A 15,491-nucleotide genomic window follows, 5' to 3' on the forward strand; every position below is an offset into this window, starting at 1 on the left:
CTCTCTCTCTCTCGGTGTCTCTCTCTCTCTCTCTCTCGGGGTGTCTCTCTCTCTCTCTCTCTCGGGGTGTCTCTCTCTCTCGGGGTGTCTCTCTCTCTCTCTCGGGGTGTCTCTCTCTCTCTCTCTCTCTCTCTCTCGGGGTGTCTCTCTCTCTCTCTCTCTCGGGGTGTCTCTCTCTCTCGGTGTGTCTCTCTCTCTCTCTCTCGGGGTGTCTCTCTCTCTCGGTGTCTCTCTCTCGGTGTCTCTCGCTCTCTCTCGGGGTCTCGCTCTCTCTCGGGGTCTCGCTCTCTCTCGGGGTCTCGCTCTCTCTCGGGGTCTCGCTCTCTCTCGGGGTCTCGCTCTCTCTCGGGGTCTCTCTCTCGGGGTCTCTCTCTCGGGGTCTCTCTCTCGGGGTCTCTCTCTCGGGGTCTCTCTCTCGGGGTCTCTCTCTCGGGGTCTCTCTCTCGGGGTCTCTCTCTCGGGGTCTCTCTCTCGGGGTCTCTCTCTCGGGGTCTCTCTCTCGCGGTCTCTCTCTCGCGGTCTCTCTCTCGGGGTCTCTCTCTCGCGGGGGTCTCTCTCTCGCGGTCTCTCTCTCGGGGTCTCTCTCTCGGGGTCTCTCTCTCGGTCTCTCTCTCGCTCTCTCTCTCTCGGTCTCTCTCTCGGTCTCTCTCTCGGGGTCTCTCTCTCGCTCTCTCTCGGGGTCTCTCTCTCGCTCTCTCTCGGGGTCTCTCTCTCGCTCTCTCTCGGGGTCTCTCTCTCGCTCTCTCTCGGGGTCTCTCTCTCGCTCTCTCTCGGGGTCTCTCTCGCTCTCTCTCGGGGTGTCTCTCGCTCTCTCTCGGGGTGTCTCTCGCTCTCTCTCGGGGTGTCTCTCGCTCTCTCTCGGGGTGTCTCTCGCTCTCTCTCGGGGTGTCTCTCGCTCTCTCTCGGGGTGTCTCTCGCTCTCTCTCGGGGTGTCTCTCGCTCTCTCTCGGGGTGTCTCTCGGGGTGTCTCTCGCTCTCTCTCGGGGTGTCTCTCTCTGTCTCTCGGGGTCTCTCTCTCTGTCTCTCGGGGTCTCTCTCTCTCTCTCTCTCGGGGTCTCTCTCTCTCTCTCGGTGTCTCTCTCTGTCTCTCGCGGTCTCTCTCTCTCTCGGTGTCTCTCTCTCTCTCGGGGTCTCTCTCTCTCTCGGGGTCTCTCTCTCTCTCGGGGTCTCTCTCTCTCTCGGGGTCTCTCTCTCTCTCGGGGTCTCTCTCTCTCTCGGGGTCTCTCTCTCTCTCGGGGTCTCTCTCTCTCTCTCGGGGTGTCTCTCGCTCTCTCTCGGGGTGTCTCTCGCTCTCTCTCGGGGTGTCTCTCGCTCTCTCTCGGGGTGTCTCTCGCTCCCCCCTCGGGGTGTCTCTCGCTCCCCCTCGGGGTGTCTCTCGCTCCCCCTCGGGGTGTCTCTCGCTCCCTCTCGGGGTGTCTCTCGCTCCCTCTCGGGTGTCTCTCGCTCCCTCTCGGGGTGTCTCTCGCTCCCTCTCGGGGTGTCTCTCGCTCTCTCTCGGGGTGTCTCTCGCTCTCTCTCGGGGTGTCTCTCGCTCTCTCTCGGGGTGTCTCTCGCTCTCTCTCGGGGGTGTCTCTCGCTCTCTCTCGGGGTGTCTCTCGCTCTCTCTCGGGGTCTCTCTCGCTCTCTCTCGGGGTCTGTCTCTCTCTCTCGGGGTGTCTCTCGGGGTGTCTCTCTCTCTCTCTCGGGGTGTCTCTCTCTCTCTCTCTCTCTCTCTCGGTGTCTCTCTCTCTCTCTCTCTCTCTCTCTCTCTCTCTCTCTCTCGGGGTGTCTCTCTCTCTCTCTCGGGGTGTCTCTCTCTCTCTCTCGGGGTGTCTCTCTCTCTCTTTCGGGGTGTCTCTCTCTCTCTTTCGGGTGTCTCTCTCTCTCTTTCAGGGTGTCTCTCTCTCTCTCGGGGTGTCTCTCTCTCTCTCTCGGGGTGTCTCTCTCTCTCTCTCGGGGTGTCTCTCTCTCTCTCTCGGGTGTGTCTCTCTCTCTCTCTCTCGGGGTGTCTCTCTCTCTCTCTCTCGGGGTGTCTCTCTCTCTCTCTCTCGGGGTGTCTCTCTCTCTCTCTCTCGGGGTGTCTCTCTCTCTCTCTCTCGGGGTGTCTCTCTCTCTCTCTCTCTCTCTCGGGGTGTCTCTCTCTCTCTCTCTCTCGGGGTGTCTCGGGGTCTCTCTCTCTCTCTCGGGGTGTCTCTCTCTCTCTCTCGGGGTCTCTCTCTCTCTCTCTCGGGGTGTCTCTCTCTCTCTCTCTCGGGGTGTCTCTCTCTCTCTCTCTCTCGGGGTGTCTCTCTCTCTCTCTCTCTCTCGGGGTGTCTCTCTCTCTCTCTCGCTCTCTCTCGGGGTGTCTCTCTCAGGGTCTCTCTCTCTCTCTCTCGGGGTCTCTCTCTCTCTCTCTCGGGGTGTCTCTCTCTCTCTCTCGGGGTGTCTCACTTTCGGTCTCTCTTTCGGTGTCTCGGCCTCTCTCTCTCAGGCTCAGTTTGTCTCCCTCCTGCCTCTCCTCCTGCCTCTCCTCCTGTCCGTCTGTCTCTCTGTTTCAGTATATATTCGGTTGTTTGTCTGCGTCTAATTGTAAAATGCTAGATATCCATGTATACAGTAACATCTCTTATCCCTTGGCAAGTTGTCTGTAGATCGCTCCATTTCCGGGCTCCCAAGAGACACCCTGGAATGACCCTGAATGTGCTACATTCTGCTGCAGCTGTCTTGGCCTGGAGGTGTTGAAGGGTTTTCTCTCTCTTTCACGTTTTCTTTTTCCTCTGTAAAGGTGATGAACCACATCTTCTGATTTGCATGTGACTTTTATTCGCCTTTCATGTTTCACCAAATGTGTTTTTCTGCTCTCTCTGTCCGTCCCCTCTCTCTCTCTCTCGTCTGTCTTCTCTAGTCATGCAAACAGATATGGCTGGGGCTTTACGACGACAGAACTACCTCCATACCGGACTTCAGGGAACCCCAGAAAGTTAAGGAGTTCCTTCAGGAGAAATACGAGAAGAAGAGATGGTGAGCTGCTGTAGTCCATAGAGCTCTGGTCAGAAGGAGCAGCAAGGCACTATGCAGTAACAACCCAGATGTATTTGGTGGATGATGTCTGGGTCACTGTATGCGTTAGTTGAATCCAAAAGGAAAGTCTAATATTTACACACAACCGTCATACCAGTCAGCATAGCGGGACAAGGAAGCAAGGAAGAGGGTGGCGGAACGACGGTATGCGTTGCTATGATGATATCAGTAAACAAACAGTGCAAATCAACATCCGGTAGGAAACGCGATGGCAAAAGTTGGACTTATTTTAACTCTGATGACAAGTCCCGTTTACCGTGGCGGCTGGCGGCATTTACCGTCATGCTATCCTCGAAAACTTGTCCATTTCAATTAAAGCCTGTGTTGCTGTGTAACCAATTGAACATGGTTGTTGTTGTGATTTAGGTTTGTTCCCCCGGAGCAGGCCAAAGTGGTGGCTTCTGTCCACGCCTCCATCTCCGGCTCGTCAGCCAGCAGCACCAACAGCACCCCCGAGGTCCGACCCCTCAAAACACTGCTGGGGGAATCGGCCCCCACCTTGCACCTCAACAAGCACACGCCCAGTCAAGTAAGACACACTGGTTACTCAGCTGGCTGATAACAGGCCGTACAACGTTTTTCCTGACCTGAAGTAGGGCCCAGGGAGTTTATCCTGGAAAGATGTGTTCAGGAAACCCTCCTGGCTCTAGTAGGCAAAACATCATATATTTTTTTGAGTTGCTTTCGACAAGATTGCCTGTGTGAAGTGCGGATATCCAGGTGAACTATTTCTGCATGTTTGAAGTGTCTGTCTCTCTGTGAGTTAACTGGGTCATATTTAGCACGAAATGGAGTGAAACGGGGAGGTTCCATCCAAACTTCTGTCCAATAAGAAACGCCCATTTTTGTTTTCTGTTGCAAAGCGTTTTGCTACGGCATGCACCAATGAACACAGCCCTGTTGTCTCTCTAGTCTCCGGTGGGGAGCCGTGTGGCCCAGGCCCTCCAGCTGAGCCAGCAGCAGCAGTTCCACGACAAGAAGTTTGACCTCCTCAGCGATCTGGGCGGAGACATCTTCGCCGCGCCGCCCCACTCTCAGACTGCAGCAGGCACGGCGGCCAACTTTGCCAACTTTGCACATTTCAACAGTCAGCCAGGTAAGGAGGAGGAGTGGCACGAGCTGCACCGGTCCCCGGAGCGGTCACTACACCTTGTGTTAGAAATACCCTCGGCACAGTGGTTACATCTACTGCTTAGTGCTTAGACTCCATTGGTCAATGATACATATACTCAATGATCCACTCATAGTTATGGAATTAGAAAGAGGTCAATTTCCTGAAGAGTATTTGGGTGTTTTGCTTCAGCAAAAGTCTGTTTTATGGTAGTGGAAGAAACTTTAGAGGCATTTTGATTTCCTTAATTTCAAGAGTATGGACCTTCACTTTTTCTTACCACACATTTTGTTTTTCATCTTACGATACAAAATGCACATAAGAATGACAACTTGCACACAAACAACGACGTCATCTCCTCTGCCCAGACCCGCATGTTCACCCCCCTCCCTAGTGCCTGCATGTTCACCACCCCCCTCCCTAGTGCCTGCATGTTCACCACCCCCCTCCCTAGTGCCTGCATGTTCACCACCCCCCTCCCTAGTGCCTGCATGTTCACCACCCCCCTCCCTAGTGCCTGCATGTTCACCACCCCCCTCCCTAGTGCCTGCATGTTCACCACCCCCTCCCTAGTGCCTGCATGTTCACACCCCCTCCCTAGTGCCTGCATGTTCACCACCCCCTCCCTAGTGCCTGCATGTTCACCACCCCCTCCCTAGTGCCTGCATGTTCACACCCCCCTCCCTAGTGCCTGCATGTTCACACCCCCTCCCTAGTGCCTGCATGTTCACACCCCCTCCCTAGTGCCTGCATGTTCACACCCCCTCCCTAGTGCCTGCATGTTCACACCCCTCCCTAGTGCCTGCATGTTCACCCCCCTCCCTAGTGCCTGCATGTTCACCCCCCTAGTGCCTGCATGTTCACCCCCTCCCTAGTGCCTGCATGTTCACCCCCCCTCCCTAGTGCCTGCATGTTCACCCCCTCCCTAGTGCCTGCATGTTCACCCCCTCCCTAGTGCCTGCATGTTCACCCCCCTCCCTAGTGCCTGCATGTTCACCCCCTCCCTAGTGCCTGCATGTTCACCCCCCTAGTGCCTGCATGTTCACCCCCTCCCTAGTGCCTGCATGTTCACCCCCCTAGTGCCTGCATGTTCACCCCCCTCCCTAGTGCCTGCATGTTCACCCCCTCCCTAGTGCCTGCATGTTCACCCCCTCCCTAGTGCCTGCATGTTCACACCCCCTCCCTAGTGCCTGCATGTTCACCCCCTCCCTAGTGCCTGCATGTTCACCCCCCTCCCTAGTGCCTGCATGTTCACCCCCCCCTCCCTAGTGCCTGCATGTTCACCCCCCTAGTGCCTGCATGTTCACCCCCCTAGTGCCTGCATGTTCACCCCCTCCCTAGTGCCTGCATGTTCACCCCCCTAGTGCCTGCATGTTCACCCCCCTCCCTAGTGCCTGCATGTTCACCCCCCTCCCTAGTGCCTGCATGTTCACCCCCTCCCTAGTGCCTGCATGTTCACACCCCCCTCCCTAGTGCCTGCATGTTCACCCCCCCTCCCTAGTGCCTGCATGTTCACCCCCCCTCCCTAGTGCCTGCATGTTCACCCCCCTCCCTAGTGCCTGCATGTTCACCCCCCTCCCTAGTGCCTGCATGTTCACCCCCCTCCCTAGTGCCTGCATGTTCACCCCCCTCCCTAGTGCCTGCATGTTCACCCCCTCCCTAGTGCCTGCATGTTCACCCCCTCCCTAGTGCCTGCATGTTCACCCCCTCCCTAGTGCCTGCATGTTCACCCCCTCCCTAGTGCCTGCATGTTCACCCCCCAGTGCCTGCATGTTCACCCCCCCCAGTGCCTGCATGTTCACCCCCCCCAGTGCCTGCATGTTCACCCCCCTCCCTAGTGCCTGCATGTTCACCCCCCCTCCCTAGTGCCTGCATGTTCACCCCCCTCCCTAGTGCCTGCATGTTCACCCCCCCCTCCCTAGTGCCTGCATGTTCACCCCCTCCCTAGTGCCTGCATGTTCACCCCCTCCCTAGTGCCTGCATGTTCACCCCCTCCCTAGTGCCTGCATGTTCACCCCCTCCCTAGTGCCTGCATGTTCACCCCCTCCCTAGTGCCTGCATGTTCACCCCCTCCCTAGTGCCTGCATGTTCACCCCCCTCCCTAGTGCCTGCATGTTCACCCCCTCCCTAGTGCCTGCATGTTCACCCCCTCCCTAGTGCCTGCATGTTCACCCCCTCCCTAGTGCCTGCATGTTCACCCCCCTCCCTAGTGCCTGCATGTTCACCCCCTCCCTAGTGCCTGCATGTTCACCCCCCTCCCTAGTGCCTGCATGTTCACCCCCCTCCCTAGTGCCTGCATGTTCACCCCCTCCCTAGTGCCTGCATGTTCACCCCCTCCCTAGTGCCTGCATGTTCACCCCCTCCCTAGTGCCTGCATGTTCACCCCCTCCCTAGTGCCTGCATGTTCACCCCCCTCCCTAGTGCCTGCATGTTCACCCCCCTCCCTAGTGCCTGCATGTTCACCCCCTCCCTCCCTAGTGCCTGCATGTTCACCCCCTCCCTCCCTAGTGCCTGCATGTTCACCCCCCTCCCTCCCTAGTGCCTGCATGTTCACCCCCTCCCTCCCTAGTGCCTGCATGTTCACCCCCTCCCTCCCTAGTGCCTGCATGTTCACCCCCCCTCCCTAGTGCCTGCATGTTCACCCCCTCCCTAGTGCCTGCATGTTCACCCCCCTCCCTAGTGCCTGCATGTTCACCCCCTCCCTAGTGCCTGCATGTTCACCCCCCTCCCTAGTGCCTGCATGTTCACCCCCTCCCTAGTGCCTGCATGTTCACCCCCTCCCTAGTGCCTGCATGTTCACCCCCTCCCTAGTGCCTGCATGTTCACCCCCTCCCTAGTGCCTGCATGTTCACCCCCTCCCTAGTGCCTGCATGTTCACCCCCCTCCCTAGTGCCTGCATGTTCACCCCCTCCCTAGTGCCTGCATGTTCACCCCCTCCCTAGTGCCTGCATGTTCACCCCCTCCCTAGTGCCTGCATGTTCACCCCCTCCCTAGTGCCTGCATGTTCACCCCCCTCCCTAGTGCCTGCATGTTCACCCCCTCCCTAGTGCCTGCATGTTCACCCCCTCCCTAGTGCCTGCATGTTCACCCCCTCCCTAGTGCCTGCATGTTCACCCCCTCCCTAGTGCCTGCATGTTCACCCCCTCCCTAGTGCCTGCATGTTCACCCCCTCCCTAGTGCCTGCATGTTCACCCCCCTCCCTAGTGCCTGCATGTTCACCCCCTCCCTAGTGCCTGCATGTTCCCCCCCCTCCCTAGTGCCTGCATGTTCACCCCCCCTCCCTAGTGCCTGCATGTTCACCCCCCCTCCCTAGTGCCTGCATTATGGTTTGCCACATGGCCTTAAATTGTACCAATCTGTTTTTCTCGGTTGCCCAGGCTATTTCAATAATAAATCATTAGATTTTTCCATTGTTAATGATGGCGGATTGGTTGATTTCCAAGTTTTTGGATACGTTTTTAACACCCTCATTGTCCATCACACTGATCTATGTAAAGCATCGCCAGATACTAGAGTTCTCATAGGGCTATGGGCGGTCAGTCTCCTTGGTTACCGAGGCCAACGTAAAGCTGTTTGCTCAGAGGATAACGTTTTCTCGTCCTCAAAGAGCCATAAAGTTCTACCTTTGTGCAGAGAGGCTGCACCAAGGTCAGCCCACGCGAGGCTGAAAGACACACGCACGCCCTCTAAAAACACATCACAATTTGGTACTTGAAATATGATTCCTTTTTAAAAAAAATAGAAAATGGACGATAACCTACACACTTATCACACGTTCTATACCTATCAACCCTTTCCTATCCTATTTTCTACTACTTAAACAAAATAAATCCGAGAGTCACAGGAAGCCCATCTCTGCAGTCCACTCCTAACACCCACAGAATGGCTTCCAGTTTCCCCATCTCTTCATCCTCTCTTTCCTGTAGATCTCCACCTTGTGTATCATCTCCCATGTTCTTGTAGAACAGATGTTTCTCCTGCTCAGGCAGGTGCTGGTTGTGGTAGCAGAAGCTGGCCATGTTTAGGGACTGGAACGTAGAAACACTCAAAACGGCAGATCTATGAGTCACTCGGGAGGACCTGGCCTAAAGTAACAATAAAACCAATTCCATTTATCTACATGGAATTTGAGAAATACTCCGTAATAAGCTAAATGGAAAGACAGAAATGAACCAAATCATGGTAAGAATACAGTATTTGATGCTTACCATTGATTGAATTTGAAGTTCTCGCAGAAAGATGCGTCTCTGTGCCGTCCATGGTATGAACTGGTGAAATTACTGGGTGTTGAAGTTAATTCGTGAACCATTTATAATCTTCGATAGCAGAGCCAAGTCAGACATCTAGTCTTGAGGTGGTTGCTGAGTTCCAAGTCAACATTGGTGCCTGTTAACATTTGACATTCTACTGAAGTTGCTCTTCTCGACTGTGATATCACATTGAAATGTAATTGAATTCTCATGAATAGAATGACCATGGCAAGGAAATAAAATGGGGTTTCAAATGAACAATGTTACACTTACCAACCAAACATTATACATTCAAACATCTATAGAGATCCAATTAAATGATTCATTCTACCAACTCTGCTTTGGTTGATTTATTATTTGTATTGTTCAGAATTGCCATGACGATGAGAGCACTGGTCAAAAGTAGTGCACTAAAGCAATAGTGCCATTTGGGTTGCTACCTGTGTCATGTGACCATTAGTAGTCTCATTCATTGAGTCCTGTTTTGTTTGTCTCTTGATTTTATGTGTCTGACCCTGGTACAAACCTCCAGCTGCTCAGAACGCAAACGCAGACTTTGCTAACTTTGATGCGTTTGGGAGCGCGGGTCCATCGGGTGCTTTCCCCTCGGCACCCCAAGCCCCCTTCCAGACCTCACATACAGGTAGAGCATGCTCCATTCACCTCTCATTGCCAGTCTCTATCTCACACACGCTCACATTTTCACACAGGTCACTCTTAGGCACTCTTCCTCCTTTCCCAGCGGCTTTCTCTCTCTGTCTCTGTGTTACACACTCACATCAGTTCACTCCTACTTGTCATGTGTTTGTGTCCATTTTGTCTGTGTTGTAGTTAGCATTAATGACAACAATTCACTCTCATTGGCTCTATTTGCTAGCTGGCTGCTCAAGGCACACACACACTTACTCACTGGCTCCCAAGGGAATTAGTTTTGAATGTACCACACCGCCCTCTGCCGGACACTGTCTGCAGATGACTTCTACGCAGTGGTGGATGGGAAAGCACTGCTCTCTGGGTGCATCGCAGCACTCTACAGTGGCGTCCTCTCCTTGTCTCCTTTCCATCATCTGCACTGATCTGAAAGAATCTGTTTGCACCTATCCTATATGTTTTCAGATCTGTGCAGAGTGCAGATGAGGAGACAAGGAGAGGAAACCACTTTAGACTATGGAGATGCACCCCTTTCTCTAAAGGTTCCTCCTTCTCTCATCCACACTGACTACCACACTGCCTGGCTTCTGCTTTCACACTGACTCCATTCTCTCTGTTATGATTTGGTTTAGCTTTTGGGTGACTTTCACACTTTTCATCCCTTTTTGGTTTATATTTCTTTCTTATTTATTTTCACCCGGTCTCTCTGGTACTCACCCCCCCCCCACCCTCATCCTGTTTTGGCTGCCAGCGTTCACGTCCCTCTCATCCAGCCGCAGTGTGGGTGAGTTTGCCACCGCTGGCACTGCTCTACCTCACCCGGGTGCAGGTGCTCACAGTAAGTTCTCTCCCTCTCACTGGGCTCAGCCTCTAGCGAACACCTTTCTCCACTCTACTCTCCCGCTGTTTCCTCAGACCGTGACCTAACCTCTACTCTCCCGCTGTTTCCTCAGACCGTGACCTAACCTCTACTCTCCCGCTGTTTCCTCAGACCGTGACCTAACCTCTACTCTCCCGCTGTTTCCTCAGACCGTGACCTAACCTCGACTCTCCCGCTGTTTCCTCAGACCGTGACCTAACCTCGACTCTCACGCTGTTTCCTCAGACCGTGACCTAACCTCTACTCTCCCGCTGTTTCCTCAGACCGTGACCTAACCTCGGTCTCTCCCGCTGTTTCCTCAGACCGTGACCTAACCTCGACTCTCCCGCTGTTTCCTCAGACCGTGACCTAACCTCGACTCTCCCGCTGTTTCCTCAGACCGTGACCTAACCTCGACTCTCCCGCTGTTTCCTCAGACCGTGACCTAACCTCGACTCTCCCGCTGTTTCCTCAGACCGTGACCTAACCTCTACTCTCCAGCTGTTTCCTCAGACCGTGACCTAACCTCGACTCTCCCGCTGTTTCCTCAGACCGTGACCTAACCTCTGTCTCTCCCGCTGTTTCCTCAGACCGTGACCTAACCTCGACTCTCCCGCTGTTTCCTCAGACCGTGACCTAACCTCGACTCTCCCGCTGTTTCCTCAGACCGTGACCTAACCTCTACTCTCCCGCTTTTTCCTCAGACCGTGACCTAACCTCTACTCTCCCGCTGTTTCCTCAGACCGTGACCTAACCTCTACTCTCCCGCTGTTTCCTCAGACCGTAACCTAACCTCTACTCTCCCGCTGTTTCCTCAGACCGTGACCTAACCTCGACTCTCCCGCTGTTTCCTCAGACCGTGACCTAACCTCGACTCTCCCGCTGTTTCTTCAGACCGTGACCTAACCTCTACTCTCCCGCTGTTTCCTCAGACCGTGACCTAACCTCTACTCTCCCGCTGTTTCCTCAGACCGTGACCTAACCTCTACTCTCCCGCTGTTTCCTCAGACCGTGACCTAACCTCGACTCTCCCGCTGTTTCCTCAGACCGTGACCTAACCTCGACTCTCCCGCTGTTTCCTCAGACCGTGACCTAACTCGACTCTCACGCTGTTTCCTCAGACCGTGACCTAACCTCGACTCTCCCGCTGTTTCCTCAGACCATGACCTAACCTCGACTCTCCCGCTGTTTCCTCAGACCGTGACCTAACCTCGACTCTCCCGCTGTTTCCTCAGACCGTGACCTGTTTCCTCAGACCGTGACCTAACCTCGACTCTCACGCTGTTTCCTCAGACCGTGACCTGTTTCCTCAGACCGTGACCTAACCTCGACTCTCCCGCTGTTTCCTCAGACCGTGACCTAACCTCGACTCTCCCGCTGTTTCCTCAGACCGTGACCTAACCTCGACTCTCACGCTGTTTCCTCAGACCGTGACCTAACCTCGACTCTCCCGCTGTTTCCTCAGACCGTGACCTGTTTCCTCAGACCGTGACCTAACCTCGACTCTCACGCTGTTTCCTCAGACCGTGACCTAACCTCGACTCTCCCGCTGTTTCCTCAGACCGTGACCTAACTTCGACTCTCACGCTGTTTCCTCAGACCGTGACCTAACCTCTACTCTCCCGCTGTTTCCTCAGACCGTGACCTAACCTCGGTCTCTCCCGCTGTTTCCTCAGACCGTGACCTAACCTCGGTCTCTCCCGCTGTTTCCTCAGACCGTGACCTAACCTCGGTCTCTCCCGCTGTTTCCTCAGACCGTGACCTAACCTCTGTCTCTCCCGCTGTTTCCTCAGACCGTGACCTAACCTCTGTCTCTCCCGCTGTTTCCTCAGACCGTGACCTAACCTCGACTCTCCCGCTGTTTCCTCAGACCGTGACCTAACCTCGACTCTCCCGCTGTTTCCTCAGACCGTGACCTAACCTCTACTCTCCCGCTGTTTCCTCAGACCGTGACCTAACCTCTGTCTCTCCCGCTGTTTCCTCAGACCGTGACCTAACCTCGACTCTCCCGCTGTTTCCTCAGACCGTGACCTAACCTCGACTCTCCCGCTGTTTCCTCAGACCGTGACCTAACCTCTACTCTCCCGCTGTTTCCTCAGACCGTGACCTAACCTCGACTCTCCCGCTGTTTCCTCAGACCGTGACCTAACCTCTGTCTCTCCCGCTGTTTCCTCAGACCGTGACCTAACCTCGACTCTCCCGCTGTTTCCTCAGACCGTGACCCTAACCTCGACTCTCCCGCTGTTTCCTCAGACCGTGACCTAACCTCTACTCTCCCGCTTTTCCTCAGACCGTGACCTAACCTCTACTCTCCCGCTGTTTCCTCAGACCGTGACCTAACCTCTACTCTCCCGCTGTTTCCTCAGACCGTAACCTAACCTCTACTCTCCCGCTGTTTCCTCAGACCGTGACCTAACCTCGACTCTCCCGCTGTTTCTTCAGACCGTGACCTAACCTCTACTCTCCCGCTGTTTCCTCAGACCGTGACCTAACCTCTACTCTCCCGCTGTTTCCTCAGACCGTGACCTAACCTCTACTCCCGCTGTTTCCTCAGACCGTGACCTAACCTCGACTCTCCCGCTGTTTCCTCAGACCGTGACCTAACCTCTACTCTCCCGCTGTTTCCTCAGACCGTGACCTAACCTCGACTCTCCCGCTGTTTCCTCAGACCGTGACCTAACCTCGACTCTCCCGCTGTTTCCTCAGACCGTGACCTAACCTCGACTCTCCCGCTGTTTCCTCAGACCGTGACCTAACCTCGACTCTCCCGCTGTTTCCTCAGACCGTGACCTGTTTCCTCAGACCGTGACCTAACCTCGACTCTCCCGCTGTTTCCTCAGACCGTGACCTAACCTCGACTCTCACGCTGTTTCCTCAGACCGTGACCTAACCTCGACTCTCCCGCTGTTTCCTCAGACCGTGACCTGTTTCCTCAGACCGTGACCTAACCTCGACTCTCCCGCTGTTTCCTCAGACCGTGACCTAACCTCGACTCTCACGCTGTTTCCTCAGACCGTGACCTAACCTCGACTCTCACGCTGTTTCCTCAGACCGTGACCTAACCTCGACTCTCCCGCTGTTTCCTCAGACCGTGACCTAACCTCGACTCTCCCGCTGTTTCCTCAGACCGTGACCTAACCTCGACTCTCCCGCTGTTTCCTCAGACCGTGACCTAACCTCGACTCTCCCGCTGTTTCCTCAGACCGTGACCTAACCTCGACTCTCACGCTGTTTCCTCAGACCGTGACCTAACCTCGACTCTCCCGCTGTTTCCTCAGACCGTGACCTAACCTCGACTCTCCCGCTGTTTCCTCAGACCGTGACCTAACCTCGACTCTCCCGCTGTTTCCTCAGACCGTGACCTAACCTCGACTCTCCCGCTGTTTCCTCAGACCGTGACCTAACCTCGACTCTCCCGCTGTTTCCTCAGACCGTGACCTAACCTCGACTCTCCCGCTGTTTCCTCAGACCGTGACCTAACCTCGACTCTCCCGCTGTTTCCTCAGACCGTGACCTAACCTCGACTCTCCCGCTGTTTCCTCAGACCGTGACCTAACCTCTACTCTCCCGCTGTTTCCTCAGACCGTGACCTAACCTCTACTCTCCCGCTGTTTCCTCAGACCGTGACCTAACCTCGACTCTCCCGCTGTTTCCTCAGACCGTGACCTAACCTCTACTCTCTCCGCTGTTTCCTCAGACCGTGACCTAACCTCGACTCTCACGCTGTTTCCTCAGACCGTGACCTAACCTCGACTCTCCCGCTGTTTCCTCAGACCGTGACCTAACCTCGACTCTCCCGCTGTTTCCTCAGACCGTGACCTGTTTCCTCAGACCGTGACCTAACCTCGACTCTCCCGCTGTTTCCTCAGACCGTGACCTGTTTCCTCAGACCGTGACCTAACCTCGACTCTCCCGCTGTTTCCTCAGACCGTGACCTAACCTCGACTCTCACGCTGTTTCCTCAGACCGTGACCTAACCTCGACTCTCCCGCTGTTTCCTCAGACCGTGACCTAACCTCGACTCTCACGCTGTTTCCTCAGACCGTGACCTAACCTCGACTCTCCCGCTGTTTCCTCAGACCGTGACCTAACCTCGACTCTCCCGCTGTTTCCTCAGACCGTGACCTAACCTCGACTCTCCCGCTGTTTCCTCAGACCGTGACCTAACCTCGACTCTCCCGCTGTTTCCTCAGACCGTGACCTAACCTCGACTCTCACGCTGTTTCCTCAGACCGTGACCTAACCTCAGTCTCTGTGCTGAACTAACCTTCCGCGTGAGACGATTGGTAAGAAAGACACCAATCTTCCTACAAACACACTTGAAGCCACTGTGTGGCTCTTGTGACAGTCAGACTAAGGCGCATGACTGCCGTTGGGCTCATTTCAAGTCTGCCACCGTTGACCCCATTTAGATCTGACTGTTATACTACTCAACAGTATAATCCAGATCCTCTCCATTGATTTCAGGTCAGATGAAGCACGGCGCTGTTGGAAATTACAGATGACACTGCTGTACTCTGTAGATGCTGCCTGCCTCCTGTAGCACACAGTGTTCAATCCATCCTCCCAGATTTATGCTGCACAGTCAGGAACACACACAGCCACCCCCAGGCCCCTCATGTGACTCCTTTCTGTCATCTCTCTCTCGCAGGTAGCACGGCCTCGGGGGCCTAGTTAACGCTAGCAAGTTAACGCTAGATATTTAGCTGATTTTGACCACTTCCCCAAATCCTGTAGTGCCAACTGGATGCTTCACTTCCTCCTCCCGGAGCCAGAGTAACGCCTCCTCTGCAGGAACGCCCAATGGGCCGGTAGACCGAGACACTACTAGCGTCCCCGCCGATAGATACGCAGCTCTGGCTGACCTGGATACCATCTTTAGCTCTGACAAAGACTGAGCAAGGTTAACCTGTCCCTGCTGCGAGCCCCCACTCTGTTTGGCAGACTTCAAGATGCGTCGAGTAGAGTGAGATGGCTGTCGGGTTGGGGACGATGAGCTCATGCATGGTGTAGAATAGATCAAGTCCGGGTCCCATCCTTTCTGAACGAGCAGGGTCCGTGGGTCCTCATTTAAAGGTTGCGTCATACCACAGAACAGCTTGCGGGGTGCTGCGGAATGGTATGGCACGTTGGGGTTGCATGATGTCATAGTATTTTACTGTCAGCCATTGTTGCCTTTTAATGCTAGTTTGACCAACAGAGGGCATCTTTTTGACGTTTGTTGGTGCTTGGTCACTTTTCAAAATAATATTACAGAGATCCATACAGGCCAGACATTTTGATTGCTTTACCTTATTCCAAGGTTTTTAACTTAGTTTTGCCAAACAACACAATGTTTTACAGATAGTCTCCCTTTTCAGAATATGTTTTATCCAGAATAATCACAGCTCCGTGCCTGCTGATGACAATCAGCAAATACCCATTTGGAGAAATATCCTTCCTTTGTATTCTCTTATTCTCTTATCTCTTATTTCTCTTTGTATTCTCTTATATTCCATCATATTCATATTGTAAAGGCCTGGGGAATATAAGCATGTGATGTCTGTTAAATGAACAAGTTAATTTGATTGACATGGCGCCT

At 54.4% G+C, this 15,491-nt stretch overlaps 1 protein-coding gene and 1 long non-coding RNA gene across 58 annotated transcripts in view; one reads left to right on the forward strand and one right to left on the reverse strand.

Moving 5' to 3' along the window:
- LOC118382024 (arf-GAP domain and FG repeat-containing protein 1-like) overlaps positions 1-15,491 on the forward strand; it is a 45,665-nt gene that overhangs the window by 25,323 nt on the left and 4,851 nt on the right. For 5 of the 8 annotated variants that reach the window (XM_035769208.2, XM_035768927.2, XM_035768980.2 and 2 more), the window contains 5 exons: positions 2,864-2,979; positions 3,406-3,568; positions 3,952-4,135; positions 8,933-9,043; positions 9,803-9,889. In XM_035769208.2, the coding sequence (XP_035625101.1) occupies positions 2,864-2,979; positions 3,406-3,568; positions 3,952-4,135; positions 8,933-9,043; positions 9,803-9,889 (661 nt within the window). Of the gene's footprint in view, positions 1-2,599; positions 2,744-2,863; positions 2,980-3,405; positions 3,569-3,951; positions 4,136-8,932; positions 9,044-9,802; positions 9,890-15,491 lie in introns of all 8 variants that reach the window. The other 3 variants (XM_035769262.2, XM_035769151.2, XM_035769314.2) reach the window with 3 other exon arrangements.
- On the reverse strand, positions 10,057-14,315 carry LOC127931304 (uncharacterized). Of its 50 annotated transcripts, none has more exons than XR_008140647.1 (10): positions 14,074-14,315; positions 13,616-13,959; positions 13,083-13,196; positions 12,931-12,968; positions 12,759-12,834; positions 12,056-12,094; positions 11,865-11,903; positions 11,673-11,750; positions 11,270-11,441; positions 10,057-10,164 (listed from the first exon to the last, which is right to left on the reverse strand). It is a non-coding gene; the product is annotated as an uncharacterized LOC127931304 (long non-coding RNA). The 50 variants fall into 50 exon arrangements; XR_008140655.1 differs by lacking the exon at positions 12,759-12,834 and adding an exon at positions 10,432-10,508 and having other exon boundaries at positions 10,057-10,202; positions 11,308-11,345; positions 12,018-12,094; positions 12,893-12,968; XR_008140649.1 differs by lacking the exon at positions 12,759-12,834.

This window comes from Oncorhynchus keta, chromosome 1 (genome assembly GCF_023373465.1).
Source record: "Oncorhynchus keta strain PuntledgeMale-10-30-2019 chromosome 1, Oket_V2, whole genome shotgun sequence".
NCBI classification, from domain to species: Eukaryota; Metazoa; Chordata; class Actinopteri; order Salmoniformes; family Salmonidae; genus Oncorhynchus; species Oncorhynchus keta.